The sequence below is a fragment of the Pleurodeles waltl genome, chromosome 7, assembly GCF_031143425.1.
Source record: "Pleurodeles waltl isolate 20211129_DDA chromosome 7, aPleWal1.hap1.20221129, whole genome shotgun sequence".
Taxonomy (NCBI): domain Eukaryota; kingdom Metazoa; phylum Chordata; class Amphibia; order Caudata; family Salamandridae; genus Pleurodeles; species Pleurodeles waltl.
The window spans coordinates 99,506,962-99,527,682 of record NC_090446.1 but is presented as its reverse complement, the minus strand read 5'-3'; the positions used below and the strand labels follow the sequence as shown (position 1 = coordinate 99,527,682).

Here is a 20,721-nt window from a genome sequence, read left to right as displayed (position 1 = left end):
ATCTTCTATAGGTTGATCATTTTCACCTTGGATAATAGGTAGGTACTTAAATATAAGGTGTGTCTGCTTGCCAACAGTACTCAATGGCAAAGCTTTCTTCCTTTGGGAAGAGAAGGATTGGCCATCTAATGCCACTAGCTAATTTTCAAAAATATTTATCCATTCCTCCCATTGTATACTTAATTGGCCATGCTGGACTAAGAATGCAACAGGAATGTTAATGGCAGATTCCATATTGCTTGCTGAACATACACACCAAATAAACTATTATTTCCACCAAAAATTCTACTAAATTGAAGTATGCAGAGTTCCCTTCTGAGTGTTTAAAATCCGGTTTCTCTTTCCATAAAGAAACACATAAACGTAGTCCTTTTTCCTTTTCTATGCCAGTGTGTCTGTTTGTTCTTCCAACCAAGACCCCACGCCGTGACTTCGGATTGAAGGATCTGCCCCACCGCACTCGAGATCTGATGTGCCCCAGATACCAGTGCAGACGTGCACAAACAGATCCAGATTGCGAGCCTCACCTCGGGGACCACGATGCAACAATGACGGTGAGCGCGCTATACACATCAAATGCTGACGCGCAAGGTTTTCATCCGTGCAGCACAGTTACAGTCGCATGCAATGGGATATTCATAAACAAACACCTGCTAGGATGCGTGTGGTTGGACTAGGCGTACTCCGTTAAGTATCCCAAATGTGATAGCCAACACAAATCCCCACAGGTTAACACGCAAACACAGTCTACTCGCTGTAGGGCCTTTACCCCAAAATGTCTTCACCCGCTTCCTCTAACAAGCAACTTTGAAAACAGGCGCTTGCACCGGAACACACTGAGTCCTCAGTTTTCCTCACCGCTTGCAGCCAAGCTTCAGCGCGGCTGGCGCTCGTCGCCATAATGAAGTAGCTGCACCGAACACCAGAAGGAGTTGTATAAAAAGAAGTTTATTAGAACTGAGACCAGCGCGAACCTTCCCCAATCCAGCCACAGAGCTAACTGACTCAGAGAAGAATCTGCGCCCATTACCATTCTAATTCCAAGCTAAACACAATAGAAAGCCAACACGTTCCCCGTTACGAATATATCCCACACAGGTGAATATAACACACGGCTTTCTTAAAGCCTCTGATGAATCGGTCTCTGGTCCTTAGGGACTATGATCACCTACAGATAAGGCCACTGGAACTACGGCTGAGTGGAGCACCAAATTATACAGCAGGGTTTTCAAATTTATGTGGGAGGAACAAATGTGGCACATTGTGCGGCAGTATAATTTTGCTATTTTGTCACCTTTAGGCACATTAATACTATCTAGGCAAAAGTTGCAACTCAGTAGTATCAGTTTCACATCTAAAAACAGTAAACATCAGCTGAAAGGTAATCAGTTCATCTTTGCAACGGGTCAACCCCTGAGCAGCACAACGTGGAACACTTTTTTTTTTTTTTAAGCTAACTTTTATTTGTTGCAGCAATAAACAGATTTTTTTTTTTTTTTTACTGTTGAAATTATGCAGTTTTATGTGAAAATGCTTATATATATTTATAGGTCTGCTGTATGTGTCTGACTGTGTATTTGCTGCCTTGAGTTCTGTTGCTTTATAGCTCGGAGTGCCCGTTTAATTCTTCTCTCACCCCAGTGACCATACACCCTCACAGATATGAATTGTGGTCTCCTGTCCCACAGAACAGTGGTGCTCTACAGGTCTCTAGTTCTGGCGAATGCATACCTGGCTGTCAGTGCCCATAGTACTCTACAGCCAAGATTTCTGCTCAATTTCCCCCAGTGAACATACTGCCTAAAATGGGGAGCCACTGGACTTGTGCAACAAGGATGGACCAAATTATGCACCGTTGACTAAATTATGTGGCAAGAAAAGGCAAATTATACTACACGATGCAGCACATTTAGGGATAGTATTAATACAGTATTTTGTAATTTTACACACATTACCACTGTCTGGGAAAGGATTTCACCTAATTAGCATCAGTTTACCACACAAACACAGCAATAGGCAACAGAAAAGTGGCCTTTACATAGGGCCTTCTAACGCGTGAAAACACGTGAAGCTGTATTTTTAGTAACTCTAATCCGTTTGAGCTTGGAAAAAAAAAACTATTAAAAAAATTGCAAATTACTCAGCAAATGATGGATTATATAGCATATGAGCCAAATCCACGATTATGCATAAAACACCTCCATCACAGAATCACATAATTCCAGGAGCCCTGCAAACAGTCCTTTGCTCAGGTGAGTGTGTGCAGCTGGCTCTCTGTGACCGAGATTTACAGCCAGGACGTCTAGTGAATCCATCTCTGGACATCAGTTACCATTCTTAACAATACCCTTTGGTTCTAGCACATGTGCCATTGGGCCCCCAGAGGCCTTACGTGCTCCCTTACAGCTTTGGTTTCTGGTCCCCATTTCAACACCCCTTCAATAACAGGGGTTTTTAAACAGATCTCCGTTTTTAGCGATTTCATGATTTTCCTGCAAAATCTAACATGATGCGCGTTGCCTACTATTTCTGTTGAGAAGCCACTAAAACGAGTTAGAGCTATAACGTTGTAAATTCCTAACTGGACTTTTCTTGCCACATAAATTGAAAATGAAAACTAAAACAATTGACATAGGCGAGCAGATTCAAAGCGGCATTAGTGAGAAGGAGAGAGACAAAAAGAAAAAGTTTGCTCGCAGTCAAACGTATCGACAAACGAGCAATTATCTGTGTAACAGGGTCAATGGCTGTTGGACCTGGCTTTTTACCAGGGACATCCCCAAACTTTTTGCCTCCTTCCTCCTATTTTTTCTGACCTGTTGTTGTTGGCTTTTGACCTCTGAGCACTTTACCACTGCTAACCAGTGCTAAAGTGCATATGCTCTCTGTGTAAATTGTACTATTGATTGGTTTATCCATGATTGACTATTTAATTTACCTGTAAGTCCCTATTAGAGTGCACTACATGTGCCTAGGGCATGTAGATTAAATGCTACTAGTGGGCCTGCAGCACTGGTTGTGCCACCCACCTCAGTAGCCCCTTAACCTTGTCTCAGGCCTGCCATTGCAAGGCCTGTGTGTGCAGTTTCACTGCCACTTCGACTTGGCATTTAAAAGTACTTGCCAAGCCTAGAACTCCCCTTTTTCTACATATAAGTCATCCCTAATGTGTGCCCTAGGTATCCCCTAGAGCAGGGTGCTGTGTAGGTAAAAGGCAGGACATGTACCTGTGTAGTTATATGTCCTGGTAGTGTAAAACTCCTAAATTCGTTTTTACACTACTGTGAGGCCTGCTCCCTTCATAGGCTAACATTGGGGCTGCCCTCATACACTGTTGAAGTGGCAGCTGCTGATCTGAAAGGAGCAGGAAGGTCATATTTAGTATGGCCAGAATGGTAATACAAAATCCTGCTGACTGGTGAAGTCGGATTTAATATTACTATTCTAGAAATGCCACTTTTAGAAAGTGAGCATTTCTTTGCACTAAAATCTTGTTGTGCCCTTCAATCCACGTCTGGCTAGGTTTAGTTGACAGCTCCTTGTGCATTCACTCAGACACACCCCAAACACAGGGTACTCAGCCTCACTTGCATACATCTGCATTTTGAATGGGTCTTCCTGGGCTGGGAGGGTGGAGGGCCTGCCCTCACACAAAGGACTGCCACACCCCCTACTGGGACTCTGGCAGACAGGATTGAGCTGAAAGGGAACTTGGTGCATTTCTTAGAGACTCTTTGAAGTCACCCCCACTTCAAAGGCACAACTTAGTATAAAACAGGGCCTCTGCCCTACCTCACTAGACACTTGCTGGGGAAGAAATCGGAACCAGAAACTACATCCTGCCAAGAAGTACTGCCTGGCTGCTCAAAGGACTCACCTGTCTGCTTTCTACAAAGGACTGCTGTCTTGCTGTTGCCCTGCTGCCTTGCTGAACTCTTGTCTGGCTGTGAAAGTGCTCTCCAAGGGCTTGGATAGAGCTTGCCTCCTGTTCCTTGAAGTCTCAGGACCAAAAAGACTTCTTCCTTTCACTTGGACGCTCCGTGCGCCGAAAATTTCGACGCACAGCTTGTTTCGCGGCGAGAAAAACGCTGCACACCAACGCTGATCGACGCGACGCCCTCGGGACGATCGAGACTTCGACGCACAACCTCGCAAGGACAAAGCTGCTCGACTTTCCAGGAGAAATCGACGCGACGCCCACCGTGAGTGCGAAACTTTGACGCACGGCCTCGCAAGGACAACGCCGCCCGACTTCCAAGGAGAAATCGACGCGACGCCTGCCGTGAGACCAAACTTTCGACGCACGGCCTCGCAAGGACAACGCCGCCCGACTTCCAAGGAGAAATCGACGCGACGCCTACCGTGAGATCGAAACTTCGACGCGCAGCCCCGCAGAACGACGCGCAGCCGGAAAACAAGCAGGAGAATCCACGCACAGACCCGGGACATCTGGTAATCCCCGCGATCCACAAAAAGAGACTGTCTGCGCGCCGGAAAACGACGCCCGACTTCCCCGCGTGGAAAAGAACGACGCAAGTCTGTGTGTGCTGAGGAGAAATCGACGCACACACCCCTTTTTCCACGCATCTCTTCTCCTGTGGCCCTCTGAGGAGATTTCCCACCAGAAACCAGGTACTCTGTGCTTGAAAGACACTTTATTGCTTTTTAAAGACTTAAAGACACTTAATATCACTTCTCAGTGATATCTTTACAAATTCGTATTGCAACTTTGATCGTGTTGACCTACAATTATCCAGATAAATATTCTATATTTTTCTAAACACTGTGTGGTGTATTTTTGTGGTGTTATACTATGGTGTTGTATGATTTATTGCACAAATGCTTTACACATTGCCTTCTAAGTTAAGCCTGACTGCTCGTGCCAAGCTACCGGAGGGTGAGCACAGGCTGATTTTGGATTGTGTGTGACTTACCCTGACTAGAGTGAGGGTTCTTGCTTGGACAGAGGGCAACCTGACTGCCAACCAAAAACCCCATTTCTAACAATGGCCAAGGCAGTAACAAAACTGCCCCAATGAGGAACAAAGTAAAGCATTTACCAATGATAACAGAGCATCTTTGAAAGGCAAGCCCATGAACGAGAGATAGTGATGGATGTGTGGTACAAGTGGTCAGAGAGCTTGCGCGCTCAACCTAAAAAGACTTTTACACTTTCAACAATGCCTGGGAGACGGCAGAAGAGTGGATGTCACACCACGCAAACGCGTCGTCTGCACCTTCATAGCCCTCCCTCCGCAGTGGCAATGTCAGTCACTGAGATACTTAAAATCATTGCTGCTTCTTTTGTTTTTTGTGCAGCAGCACAGTTTTCTCACAATGTTCATATCAGCAGTGTGGTGAGAGCAGTATGTGTGCGCGCCGAAACAAGGAAGACACTTTGTGGTAAACTACATATTTAGTGTGCATGTCACTGACTTTTGCAACCTTAGGAAGATTATATATATCTTTTCGGACATAGCCTTGCTCACGGATGGAGTGGGTTTAAAATAAACACCTTAAATAAGTACTAGACATAAACAACGGAAAAACCTACATAGGTCGATATTGCGGTGTCTAGAGTAGGGGCTATCTTTAAACATGATATCACAGATAGATTACAGTGTTCCTACCAAAACACTTATGTCTTTATCATCCAATATGAATATTTAAATTGTGTATAAAGATAGTACATAATCATATATTGCATACTGAAAATCAAAAAAAGGACCCATAATTTCATCTACTTATTCAAAATTGCTACGTGTAAACCTAGTGAATGGTGCAATTAGTGTTACAATAAATCCCTAGTGGGCATTTGATGTAAGGAATGTGTATGATAGAAACACATCCCACACCAAAGAAGGGAATGGTTGAAGGAGGCGGAACCAAAGCCCCAAAGAGTATGTATAGAATATATTTAGTGCAAATGCACAAGCGCCATTAAACAGACCCCCCCCCCCCCTTTACAGTGTACGCGATTTTTTGGTTTTTCCATCAAATCAATCACGGTGCACAATGCCCGTGATTTCTATTAAGAGGCCCCCAAAGGAAGACATTTTCTAGACGGGGCTATTGGCCATTGTAATGTACATCATAACAAGCCCGTGCACGACTCTATGCAGCCAGCTGAAGAAAGGTTTTATTTCTGTTCTTTGCTGGTGCAGGTCAGGGCATCTTAGCGTCAAGGCGGCAGAGGTATCTGAAACACACAAAGGTGATGGGAGGAATGCTTGCTTTTTGTCTAACCACTGGCGATCGCATTTCAACCCATCTTTCTTCTCAGGGTTCAGGAAGGACTTGGCAGTTGAGGCTGGACTGTTCCCATGAGGAGCAGGGTCAAGGCTGATTTGGCTGGGTCCACTATGAGGTGGCATGGAGAGCAAAAGAACGATAGGTTAAGATGCAAACCCCGAGCGATTGCCTGTGGTTAGACAAATTGCAAGCATTCCTCCCATCACCTTTTGTGTGTTTCAGAGGTATACACATATTTTCATATTGGACTGCCTGCATAGGGTGGCCACGGTTCTCCCTGCAGGTATGTGAGCAGTCCTGACAGGCGACACATGGACTCTATCCGCTCCTCCTCCTTGCTAAGTTACCAGTGGGCAGAGCACGAGGACTCAGGACCCGTTTTGTGTACGTCAGGGGCTCGCTGGAATTTGCTGTACACATAAAAAAATATGACTATATTGTTAACTGACTTGGAAGCAGGGGTCAAGGGTCTTCAATAAAAGCATGGGATTGTGATCTTCAGAACAAAGGGGCAGGATCAGACACTTTGATAAAATAAACAAAATATTCTGGAACTATTCTGTTGGCCTTTCACCCACAAGTGACTGTGTGCAACTCGTGATGCGCATAATTTAAATGAGAAATACATGCGAATGTCTTTGGGAAATGAACTGCTGTGCTGGGAAAGCTCGGGTGGTTAATGCAATCACTTCGGACTATTACTTAAGTAACCAAAGGGTCGCTCATTTGAATCCCGGTTGGTGCACAGGAAAAATGTAGCATGTATTTATAGGGGTGGGAGTATCCAGCCTGTGACTGACTGAAAGCACTGAATATGCAGCTGGGAGTTCGAAAGGTGTATTACACACAATGTGAAACAAGCTGCCGCGGTTTACAACATTGATTATGAGTATGAACCAGAATGCTCTGTTGTCCTGCTTCACATTCCCATTTCCCGCCATTTGCTCACCTGTTACGGCGTCATAAAACTCTTCCTCACTGTGCATTCTTCACTTTGTAAATCTGGGTTCCCAACGTGGCGCCGCTATTTCATTGTTTCTCCAACTCGCCAAATTGACTACTGCGAGCAACACACGGCTTCTGGGGCTGTGGGTGAGCAGAGAATACAGGCTGGTTATTACACGACCAATCTTAATGCAGCAAAAACACAAACTGCGCGCCTGGATCTAAAGACTGTGTACCGGCAGGTGTGACGTGCTTCTGGCTTACGACTGAATTTCAAGCAGTAAATCACATCTACGCATTTTACTTGGACTGAAGCAGATATAAATGTAAACATTTTTATCAAACAATATATTTTTTTTAATTTTAAATTAATGCTACACAATGAAAGAGACACAAGGCATCGTATTCGCTCGATGAAATCGAGGCATCCAAGCCCACATAAGTATTTCCTTCGGCGACATTTCAGATACTTTCATTTCGGAGAACAGGAACAGTGCGGTTTACTCGCCAGATGATCACATACAATTGTTTACAACAAACGAAGTCGGTCACAGGCCAAGGACGAACCCTCTCAAGGGTGGGATGCGCTCAAGCTTGCTGCAGTTGCACTCAGTAAGACAGTGGGGGCGCTCGAAAAAAAGAAACGCCTTGTCTTGAGCATGCCGAGCTTCGGTCTCTGGGTTAAACTGGACACTTCTAGCTAGAGTCCTGTGTTTGATTACAAGGATGCCCGGCTTTGAGGCCCTAGGGGAGGTAAGGACCTGTGCATGTACGAAGGACCCTTACCCGTAGTTATGGGTCAAAGGGTCCTTTCCATGCCCATAGGACTGTTACTTCTGCGCTGTGGGGCACGGGGTTCTCAGCAGGCCCAGAGGACTATTATACCCATCCAAGTGGATAAGTGGGTCCTAAGTGTGTCCAAGGGACTGTTAGTTGCCTCTTGCTGGTGATCAAAGGGTCCCATGCACGCGCAGCGGACTGTTACTTATCTGTCCGTTTGAGTCAAAGGGTTGTTTACATACCCAGTAGTGTTACTCACCTACGGCAGAGGATCAACGGGTATAGTGCATTCCCAGCGGACTGATACCTTCAGCTGTGGGTCAGAGGGTGCTTAATATGCCCAGAAGGCTATTATACCCACAGAAGTGGGACAGTGGGTTCTGGGCATGTCCAAGGTACTGTTACTTGCTGGTGATCAAAGACTCCAGTGGATGCACAGAGAACTGTTTCTTACCTGTAAGTTGGAACCAAGAGTTGTTTACATACTTAGTGTTACTTACCTATAAAAGTGGGTCAACCAGTTAAGTGCATGCCCATCGGACTGTTGCTTACCAGTATCTGTGGCTCAAAGGGTCCTTTATATGTCCAGAGGTTGTTACGTGCCTCCTGCTGGTGGCCAAAGAGTCCCCTTTATATGTCCAGAGCCTGTTACGTGCCTCCTGCTGATGGCCAAGGAGTCCCCTTTATATGTCCAGAGCCTGTTACGTGCCTCCTGCTGGTGGCCAAAGAGTCCCCTTTATATGTCCAGACCCCTGTTACGTTCCTCCTGCTGATGGCCAAAGAGTCCCCTTTATATGTCCAGAGCCTGTTACGTGACTCCTGCTCATGGCCAAAGAGTCCCTTTTATATGTACAGACCCTGTTACGTGCCTCCTGCTGGTGGCCAAAGAGTCCCCTTTATGTGTCCAGACCCTGTTACGTGCCTCCTGTTGGTGGCCAAAGAGTCCCTTTTATATGTCCAGACCCCTGTTACATGCCTTCTGCTGATGGCCAAAGAGTCCCCTTTATATGTCCAGAGCCTGTTACGTGACTCCTGCTGATGGCCAAAGAGTCCCCTTTATATGTCCAGAGCCTGTTACGTACCTCCTGCTGATGGCCAAAGAGTCCCCTTTATACGTCCAGAGCCTGTTATGTGCCTCCTGCTGATGGCCAAAGAGTCCTGAGCATGCACAGAGGGCTGTTACTTACCTGTAACTTCGAGTCAAGGATTCCTTTCCAAGCGCAGAAGACTGCAACTTACCTACAGAAGTGGGACAACGGGTTCTGAGACTGCCCTGAGGATAGTTACTTGTAGCAAGTGGGTTAAAGGTCCTTACCATGCTCAGAAGACTGTTGCTAACCTCCATAAGTGGGTTAACGGGTTCTATTAATGCCCGAGGAATGTTACTTGTATGCTCTGGTCAAAGGGACCTGTCCATGCTCCAACAACTGCTGCTTACCTACAGAACAGGGTCAGCAGGTTCCTGGCATACTCAGAAGCCTGTACTTGGCTGTAGAACCTTGCATAGAATACAGGTTACCACTTCCAACCTCCTGAGGACTGGATGCTGGTCCCGAGGCAAGAGTCACAATATGCATTGCCACGCCTTACATACCATCTCCAAGTAATCCTGGCACCCCCATTGCCCTACCTCCCAATCTACTTCAGATTTCCAATAGTAGATTCCATCTGTGCTAAAAGTTAGACCTCTCAGTTCACCGAATAACAACCGGTAACAGAGACTGGAAACGGGGACAAACGTGGGCAGAACGGTGACCTACACAAACTAGAAAACTTGGAGATTTGCACAGAAAAAGGGGAGTTGGGAGACAGGTTACCAATTTGTAACATGCCCCAAAACATCTTGTAGCAGGCTTGTAGCTCTCGGGCAACAGAATGCGCACAAATGAGGAAGCGGAAGAATTCTTAGATCGTTAAGAATAAACCACAATATTTTTATGGACAGTCTTATTTAATCATAATACCAGACAAAGCAATTTGTAATCTACCTGGACATGAGTTCTTTATCATTCCATTCACCAATTCAGTCACGCACACATGCACTAAAGCACTGTTTCATGGGCTTGGCTTGCTTGAAAAAGAAATGCAAAGCACTCCCAACACTAGTTTGGGCAGAATCCTTACTACAGTAAGGAAATGTGTTCTAGAAAGTAGCCCTGGATGAGTAACAAATTGGAAAGAGGAACGATTACTCTTCGGTAGTAATTGAAGTAATTTTGCTAATTAAATAGTACAGATGTAAAACAAAGTCCTTTAAAAAACGGAAACTGATTGATGTCCACTTGGGAAACAGTGTTACACACCACCACAGTTACATAATAAAAACATGAAACTAGAAAATATTGACAGAGATTGTAGGAAGCTGCCTCTGTATGTGCTATTTCAAAGTAAGGAATAGCATGCACAGAGTCCAAGGGTTCCCCTTAGAGGTAAAATAGTGGTAAAAAGAGATAATACTAATGCTCTATTTTGTGGTAGTGTGGTCGAGCAGTAGGCTTATCCAAGGAGTAGTGTTAAGCATTTGTTGTACATACACATAGACAATAAATGAGGTACACACACTCAGAGACAAATCCAGCCAATAGGTTTTGTATAGAAAAATATCTTTTCTTAGTTTATTTTAAGAACCACAGGTTCAAATTCAACATGTAATATCTTGTTTGAAAGGTATTGCAGGTAAGTACATTAGAAACTTTGAATCATTTCAATTGCATGTACAGGGAGTGCAGAATTATTAGGCAAATGAGTATTTTGACCACATCATCCTCTTTATGCATGTTGTCTTACTCCAAGCTGTATAGGCTCGAAAGCCTACTACCAATTAAGCATATTAGGTGATGTGCATCTCTGTAATGAGAAGGGGTGTGGTCTAATGACATCAACACCCTATATCAGGTGTGCATAATTATTAGGCAACTTCCTTTCCTTTGGCAAAATGGGTCAAAAGAAGGACTTGACAGGCTCAGAAAAGTCAAAAATAGTGAGATATCTTGCAGAGGGATGCAGCACTCTTAAAATTGCAAAGCTTCTGAAGCGTGATCATCGAACAATCAAGCGTTTCATTCAAAATAGTCAACAGGGTCGCAAGAAGCGTGTGGAAAAACCAAGGCGCAAAATAACTGCCCATGAACTGAGAAAAGTCAAGCGTGCAGCTGCCACTTGCCACCATTTTGGCCATATTTCAGAGCTGCAACATAACTGGAGTGCCCAAAAGCAGAAGGTGTGCAATACTCAGAGACATGGCCAAGGTAAGAAAGGCTGAAAGACGACCACCACTGAACAAGACACACAAGCTGAAACGTCAAGACTGGGCCAAGAAATATCTCAAGACTGATTTTTCTAAGGTTTTATGGACTGATGAAATGAGAGTGAGTCTTGATGGGCCAGATGGATGGGCCCGTGGCTGGATTGGTAAAGGGCAGAGAGCTCCAGTCCGACTCAGACGCCAGCAAGGTGGAGGTGGAGTACTGGTTTGGGCTGGTATCATCAAAGATGAGCTTGTGGGGCCTTTTCGGTTTGAGGATGGAGTCAAGCTCAACTCCCAGTCCTACTGCCAGTTCCTGGAAGACACCTTCTTCAAGCAGTGGTACAGGAAGAAGTCTGCATCCTTCAAGAAAAACATGATTTTCATGCAGGACAATGCTCCATCACACGCGTCCAAGTACTCCACAGCGTGGCTGGCAAGAAAGGGTATAAAAGAAGGAAATCTAATGACATGGCCTCCTTGTTCACCTGATCTGAACCCCATTGAGAACCTGTGGTCCATCATCAAATGTGAGATTTACAAGGAGGGAAAACAGTACACCTCTCTGAACAGTGTCTGGGAGGCTGTGGTTGCTGCTGCACGCAATGTTGATGGTGAACAGATCAAAACACTGACAGAATCCATGGATGGCAGGCTTTTGAGTGTCCTTGCAAAGAAAGGTGGCTATATTGGTCACTGATTTGTTTTTGTTTTGTTTTTGAATGTCAGAAATGTATATTTGTGAATGTTGAGATGTTATATTGGTTTCACTGGTAATAATAAATAATTGAAATGGGTATATATTTTTTTTTGTTAAGTTGCCTAATAATTATGCACAGTAATAGTCACCTGCACACACAGATATCCCCCTAACATAGCTAAAACTAAAAACAAACTACAAACTACTTCCAAAAATATTCAGCTTTGATATTAATGAGTTTTTTGGGTTCATTGAGAACATGGTTGTTGTTCAATAATAAAATTAATCCTCAAAAATACTACTTGCCTAATAATTCTGCACTCCCTGTATACTTTTCAAGTTATTCACAAATAGCTATTTTAAAAGTGGACACTTAGTGCAATTTTCACAGTTCCTGGGGGAGGTAAGTTTTTGTTAGTTTTACCAGGTAAGTAAGACACTTACAGGGTTCAGTTCTTGGTCCAAGGTAGCCCACCGTTGGGGGTTCAAAGCAACCCCAAAGTTACCACACCAGCAGCTCAGGGCCGGTCAGGTGCAGAGTTCAAAGTGGTGCCCAAAACGCATAGGCTCCAATGGAGAGAAGGGGGTGCCCCGGTTCCAGTCTGCCAGCAGGTAAGTACCCGCGTCCTCGGGGGGCAGACCAGGGGGGTTTTGTAGGGCACCGGGGGGGACACAAGCCCACACAGAAATTTCACCCTCAGCGGCGCGGGGGCGGCCGGGTGCAGTGTTAGAACAAGCGTCGGGTTCGCAATGGAAGTCAATGAGAGATCAAGGGATCTCTTCAGCGCTGCAGGCAGGCAAGGGGGGGCTTCCTCGGGGAAACCTCCACTTGGGAAAGGGAGAGGGACTCCTGGGGGTCACTTCTGCAGTGAAAGTCCGGTCCTTCAGGTCCTGGGGGCTGCGGGTGCAGGGTCTTTTCCAGGCGTCGGGACTTAGGTTTCAGAGAGTCGCGGTCAGGGGAAGCCTCGGGATTCTCTCTGCAGGCGGCGCTGTGGGGGCTCAGGGGGGACAGGTTTTGGTACTCACAGTCGTAGAGTAGTCCGGGGGTCCTCCCTGAGGTGTTGGTTCTCCACCAGCCGAGTCGGGGTCGCCGGGTGCAGTGTTGCAAGTCTCACGCTTCTTGCGGGGAGATTGCAGGGTTCTTTAAAGCTGCTCCTTTGGATAAAGTTGCAGTCTTTTTGGAGCAGGTCCGCTGTCCTCTGGAGTTTCTTGTCGTCGTCGAAGCAGGACAGTCCTCAGAGGATGCAGAGGTCGCTGGTCCCTTTGGAAGGCGTCGCTGGAGCAGAGTTCTTTGGAAGGCAGGAGACAGGCCGGTGAGTTTCTGGAGCCAAGGCAGTTGTTGTCTTCTGGTCTTCCTCTGCAGGGGTTTTCAGCTAGGCAGTCCTTCTTCTTGTTGTTGCAGGAATCTAAATCTTTAGGTTCAGGGAAGCCCTTAAATACTAAATTTAAGGGTGTGTTTAGGTCTGGGGGGTTAGTAGCCAATGGCTACTAGCCCGGAGGGTGAGTACACCCTCTTTGTGCCTCCTCCCAAGGGGAGGGGGTCACATCCCTAATCCTATTGGGGGAATCCTCCATCTGCAAGATGGAGGATTTCTAAAAGTTAGAGTCACCTCAGCTCAGGACACCTTAGGGGCTGTCCTGACTGGCCAGTGACTCCTCCTTGTTATTCTCATTATTTTCTCCGGCCTTGCCGCCAAAAGTGGGGGCCGGGGCCGGAGGGGGCGGGCAACTCCACTAGCTGGAGTGTCCTGCGGTGCTGTGACAAAGGGGTGAGCCTTTGAGGCTCACCGCCAGGTGTTACAGCTCCTGCCTGGGGGAGGTGTTAGCATCTCCACCCAGTGCAGGCTTTGTTACTGGCCTCAGAGTGACAAAGGCACTCTCCCCATGGGGCCAGCAACATGTCTCTAGTGTGGCAGGCTGCTGGAACCAGTCAGCCTACACAGATAGTCGGTTAAGTTTCAGGGGGCACCTCTAAGGTGCCCTCTGTGGTGCATTTTACAATAAAATGTACACTGGCATCAGTGTGCATTTATTGTGCTGAGAAGTTTGATACCAAACTTCCCAGTTTTCAGTGTAGCCATTATGGTGCTGTGGAGTTCGTGCAAAACAGACTCCCAGACCATATACTCTTATGGCTACCCTGCACTTACAATGTCTAAGGTTTTGCTTAGACACTGTAGGGGCACAGTGCTCATGCACTGGTACCCTCACCTATGGTATAGTGCACCCTGCCTTAGGGCTGTAAGGCCTGCTAGAGGGGTGTCTTACCTATACTGCATAGGCAGTGAGAGGCTGGCATGGCACCCTGAGGGGAGTGCCATGTCGACTTACTCATTTTGTTCTCACTAGCACACACAAGCTGGTAAGCAGTGTGTCTGTGCTGGGTGAGGGGTCTCTAGGGTGGCATAATACATGCTGCAGCCCTTAGAGACCTTCCCTGGCATCAGGGCCCTTGGTACCAGAGGTACCAGTTACAAGGGACTTATCTGGGTGCCAGGGTGTGCCAATTGTGGAATCAAAAGTACAGGTTAGGGAAAGAACACTGGTGCTGGGGCCTGGTTAGCAGGCCTCAGCACACTTTCAATTCAAAACATAGCATCAGCAAAGGCAAAAAGTCAGGGGGTAACCATGCCAAGGAGGCATTTCCTTACAGAGATGAACCCTGCTTTCCAGCAACACCTTTAATGGGGGAGCCACGGAAAGGGCATCAGTTTCACTTCTGAGTGATTTGATTTAGAATGGTTTCCATCTGAAATACTGTGTAGCCGAGTCAAGGGCAGAAATGGCCGAAATGAGACGCAGCCCAGAGGAGGCTCCGAGGGGTGTAGCCATGACGCTAATGGGTTAAGATGTCTTCTTCCACATTTCCTTTGTTAAGAGGAAGAGTCCATCTTAACCTCTTGAAAAAACTGACCAACTGCAGTACCAAAAGCATACTGAGAAACTATCACTGACTACTCACCCATTCACCCCTCTTCCAACTCACCCCCCTCAATAGTCTAAACGCCCCCGCGCAAACCCCCGCCGCCAAAAAAAAGAAAACCCTCACCTCCCCCTCTGCCTCCTTTCCGGACTTTGCAGGGGCATTTTCAATTTTCCCAGAGTTCCTTTTATACACAGAAAATTCTTCACCCTTTCTGCACAAAAGATATTTAATGTAGTGAACTCTTTCTAATTTCGATTGCTGCTTCACCTACATAATACCACCACACAGTTTATGCAACTTACACAGATTTTTATTTTTTTTTTAAGACAATGTCACCAAAATTTTCTCTCGTCTCTTTCACTTCAGAGAATAAATTGTTGAACCAAGCTACTCTGTTTCATCCTTTTTAAGTTTCATTTTCTGCCTTTTTATTTTCCAAATTATCTCTGCTCTCTTAACAAAGAAAAATTTGATTCTTTCCTATCAAGTCAGTCTCTAGACCCCTGCCCTGAGCATGTCTTGCATCTGGCTCCTGTTATCCTCTTTAAATTGGGGAACAGTACTCCCATGGTGAATGTAAGCTATGGCTGCCCCCGGTTGATAAATTCCTCAGAAGTCCTCAGAAAATATTGATTAATTTAACACTCCCCACCCAATCGCTCAACCTCACCTTCTAGCTAAAATTCTGGGAAACTAAGACAATCATGACATCACTACAGTCCTTGAATCACAAAGTTTGGATGCCTATCAAGCAGTCCTGAGTAGGAACTCTTATCCATCACTGATGATCTTGGGCTTCTTACAAATCGAGTGTTTCTGCTTCCCTACTTCCTCCTGAGCTGCCAGCAGCATTCCACATATCACATGAGCTCCTACTGGGGTGTCTTCATTTAATTGATATTAAACATACCGTAGTAGATTGGATTTCAGATTTAAAAAGGTTGCACTCAGTTTCTCGTCCCTCCCCATTTTAATTCCAGTTTCATAGATGCTCCCTCTAAAGTGCCACAGGGGTCCTTCTGTGAACCTCACTCTAATTTTTTTGTCACCAACTTAACTCGGCTATCTCACACGTATGTCCTATGCAGATGATGGACGGATTACATTCTTAACTCATGAAATTTCCTCTTCAAGTATTTTTAACTCTGCTGCTACCTTACTGCAGGCACTACCTGGATGCCCAACAATTCTCTCAAAATCAACATTAATAAGACAGACTGATTGATTCTCAGCAAACTGGCCTCTGCAGAGGACCTTGCCTGTGGTTGTCCCTGGAGTCTGATGTTCCAACTAAACCCAGTACAAGTATGCAACCTAAGCCTTTGGTTTAACTAAACACTTTCTCTCACTTTCCAAATCAATACATTCTTTTCTTCCTATTTTTTGTCCATTGACGTTGCCTTCAAAAACTATTCAATTGTAACCTCTTTGCTCGTCAGCTGGTTGATCAATTAGTCATTCTTTTCAGTATAAATGATTGCAATTACTTAGATCTTGGCCTAGCAGATTATCCCCTACATCACTTACTTCGCATTTAACATGCTGCTAGACATCTTTAAATTTGTTCACACCTCCCACTAGTTGTCCACTCTCCGGTGGCTTTCTATACTTGCCCATATGTCTATTTAAATCAATGTGCATTGGGCAGTGAACTTAACGCATAAGAGACCCTCTCTTATCCGGCCATACTCTCCTAAAATGAACCTGCATTCATCATCTCTTATTGTCCTCTCAATGCCTAACGCATCAATCACTGCCTAAAATATCATACTCTCGCTCAGGAGGCTCTTCATTCTCGTTCCTTGCATCTTGCCATTGGAACTCGCTTCCTCTTTACATCGGACTGTCTGATGATCAACTCTTTCAGAAAATCTCCAAAGTCTCTGTTACCCACCAATCTGTAAGTCTGTCTTGTTCTGGCCACCAGCTAATCTCAGAGCCCCCGGATGTCTCTTCTGAGTGACAGGTGCGCTCTATTAATATTGCATCATCACAGATACATCATTTTATTAAGCCCACATGCAGAAAGTAACCACTCCTGCTTAAAGGGCAACAAAAAAGGTGGGTTTAACACAGATGCCATAACCACTTCCTAAACCAGTTGCCATCAGCAAGTACCAAGGATTTAAAGCAAAATACAGAAATGTTTGTGCGCACAAATATCTCTCTGTTCGTCACACATCTAAGTCAATACATCAAGCGTGTAACTTGGACATTTCAATATTCATCAGAGTCATCATCAAATCTCTCAAAAAGAGTGGTGTACAAAAATCCTATACTTGGTGTGAATGCTGCAAAGCCAGTGGATTGACTGCCTAAAAGAAAGAGAGTGCGCGCACTGATGGCAGAAGAAACCAGGAGGGAATGGATAAAGATGGAGTCTGCTGAGAGTGGTCTCCAGAAGCAACAAGAGATGAGTAAGGATTCCTGATGGCCAGCAGGACCAGCCTAAAGGTGGCACTGAAGAGCGTGTTCTGGAAGACCTGCACAATTGTCTTTTCCAATAAACTCTGCTCTTTGGAGCAAGTACAATGTCCCCGACACTGCTGTGAAGCAATGTAAAACTAGTGACTCAGGTCGCACACCGATTGCTAGTGCCCTTAATAAATATTGGCCTGAAGCCGAGTGGGTCTTCGATGGACAGGTGGATGCATGCACTTGCGTTTTACATTCTCTTGATATCACATTCTTAAACAGATCAAAGTTAAATATTGACAGTCCACACCCTCCACCTCTATAGCAAATGAAACATAATCAAAGTGGTATTTCACAAGCAGAGCAAGTGCGGTGTCACTAAGTTGGATGACTAGCACCAAACCATTAAATCCAGCCTCGAAGATAATATTGTAACTGTGTCACATATAAGAATAGATTAAGGTCTCAGTTTCTAGGAACGCATGGAACATTACACATAACCTTGTTTGGTTTAGAACACAGGTGAAATTAAGACCTCCGCTTTAGAACATAATCTATAGCCGAGACATACAGGCCATGAGACAAAAAGCCATGGTGCATTGTCAAAATGTATCTGACCTGTACGTTTTGCAACTACAAGAAAGTCAAATTAAGAATGCACAATGCACCACTACCTATGGTCTGCAACATCCTTGGGGCTGGTTTTCAAGGATTGCAGTGATGTTCGCACAGCCAAGATCAAGTTGGCCAACAAGTGTTCTACATATGCTGGCACCATAACGTAGTTCATCACATACCCCTTTGCGGACAAGTGTGGAAACCTACAGACCATATGTGGACTGAGTATTGCAGTAATTCAGGTGATGTCAAACAGAACACAAGCATTTGCAATGCAACGGGTCTCGCGTTTGCTCATATTAGAGCTGATAGCGTTGTAAACTCCTAACCCGACTTTTCACCTATCGGCAAAAGTGCATTTATGTACGTAACCTGAAAAAGTGCAATTAACTGTGTAAAGCGCTCGACTTTTGCCAAGCGAAATCGCGCTAGGAAAATACAGAAAAAGTAGTCTACGAGCCGGACAGAAAACAGCGAGCCTCGCATGTTTTCTGTACTTGGTCGATGCGCTCGAGCAGGGCTAGCCACCGGAAAAGGCATGACGTATGCATGCCTTTGACTAATGAAAGCAAGCAGATTTTAATAGGCAAGCCCACGAACCAATGAAAAACTCTGACGTGACGTCGACAGAGCTCCGATCCCTTTTCTAATACCTAAAGCGTCTCGCTGCGATACGCATGCGCGAGTGCATGTGACGCAGGCTCAACCCTAATAAGAGCACTTGCCTGTTGGATACTAACGTTCAGTCATACATATGAAGAAACGTTGGAGAACTGAATCACTCACACAAGCCTGGGGAACCTCATTCTATGCAGCCACCGAAGAAACAACACTGAAGGTAGCCCTGCAGCACATCGTTGTGCTGGGAACACATACTGCCACCTGGACCCCATGGCCGTGTTGCGGGACACACTGCCGCCTGCAGCCCAGGGCTGTATGGGGGGGGCACATACTGCCACCTGGAGCCCATGGCCTTTAGGCGGGACACACCGCTGCATACAGGGTGTGTGTGTGTGTCTCTGTGTGGGGGGGGGGGGGGCACACTCTGCCTCCTACAGCCCAGGGTTGTGTTGGTACACACACACTGCCTCCTGCAGGCCAGGGCTGTGTTTGGGGAGCACACACACTGCCTCCTACAGCCCAGGGTTGTGTTGGTACACACACACACACTGCCTCCTACAGCCCAGGGTTGTGTTGGTACACACACACACACTGCCTCCTGCAGCCCAGGGCTGTGTTGGTACACACACACACACTGCCTCCTGCAGCCCAGGGCTGTGTTGGTACACACACACACACTGCCTCCTACAACCCAGGGTTGTGTTGGTACACACACACACTGCCTCCTACAACCCAGGGTTGTGTTGGTACACACACACACACTGCCTCCTGCAGCCAAGGGCTGTGTTGGTACACACACACACTGCCTCCTGCAGCCCGGGCTGTGTTTGGGGAGCACACACACTGCCTCCTGCAGCCCAGGGCTGTGTTGGTACACACACTGCCTCCTGCAGCCCAGGGCTGTGTTGGTACACACACTGCCTCCTGCAGCCCAGGGCTGTGTTGGTACACACACACACTGCCTCCTACAACCCAGGGTTGTGTTGGTACACACACACTGCCTCCTACAACCCAGGGTTGTGTTGGTACACACACACTGCCTCCTACAACCCAGGGTTGTGTTGGTACACACACTGCCTCCTACAACCCAGGGTTGTGTTGGTACACACACTGCCTCCTGCAGCCCAGGACTGTGTTGGTACACACACACTGCCTCCTGCAGCCCAGGGCAGTGTTGGTACACACACACTGCCTCCTGCAACCCAGGGCTGTGTTGGTACACACACACTGCCTCCTGCAGCCCAGGGTTGTGTTGGTACACACACTGCCTCCTGCAGCCCAGGGCTGTGTTGGTACACACACACTGCCTCCTGCAGCCCAGGGCTGTGTTGGTACACACACACTGCCTCCTGCAGCCCAGGGCTGTGTTTGGGGAGCACACTGTAGGAGGCTGGACTGGCTTGTAGTGAGTACCAAGGGGTACTTGCACCTTGCACCAGGCCCAGTTATCCCTTATTAGTGTATAGGGTGTCTAGCAGCTTAGGTTGATAGATAATGGTAGCTTAGCAGAGCAGCTTAGGCTGAACTAGGAGACGTGTGAAGCTACTACAGTACCACTTAGTGTCATATGCACAATATCATAAGAAAAACACAATACACAGTTATACTAAAAATAAAGGTACTTTATTTTTATGACAATATGCCAAAGTATCTTAGAGTGTACCCTCAGTGAGAGGATAGGAAATATACACAAGATATATATACACAATAGCAAAAATATGCAGTATAGTCTTAGAAAACAGTGCAAACAATGTATAGTTACAATAGGATGCAATGGGAACACATAGGGATAGGGGCAACACAAACCATATACTCCAAAAGTGGAATGCGAACCACGAATGGACCCCAAACCTATGTGACCTTGTAGAGGGTCGCTGGGACTATTAGAAAATAGTGAGAGTTAGAAAAATAACCCTCCCCAAGACCCTGAAAAGTGAGTGCAAAGTGCACTAAAGTTCCCCTAAGGACAAAGAAGTCGTGTTAGAGGAATAATGCAGGAAAGACACAAACCAACAATGCAACAACTGTGGATTTCCAATCTAGGGCACCTGTGGAACAAGGGGACCAAGTCCAAAAGTCACAAGCAAGTCGGAGATGGGCAGATGCCCAGGAAATGCCAGCTGCAGGTGCAAAGAAGCTTCTACTGGACAGAAGAAGCTGAGGTTTCTGCAGGAACGAAAAGGGCTAGAGACTTCCCCTTTGGTGGACGGATCCCTCTCG

The 20,721-nt window shown here is 46.1% G+C and overlaps 1 protein-coding gene across 3 annotated transcripts in view; it reads right to left on the bottom strand.

The window, feature by feature from the left end:
* OSBPL2 (oxysterol binding protein like 2) overlaps positions 1–20,721 on the bottom strand; it is a 279,173-nt gene that overhangs the window by 151,445 nt on the left and 107,007 nt on the right. For all 3 annotated transcript variants that reach the window (XM_069243148.1, XM_069243150.1, XM_069243149.1), the window contains exon 2: positions 7,202–7,338. In XM_069243148.1, coding sequence (XP_069099249.1) covers positions 7,202–7,238 — 37 coding nt within the window. In that variant the 5' untranslated portion in view covers positions 7,239–7,338. The remainder of the gene's footprint in view (positions 1–7,201; positions 7,339–20,721) is intronic.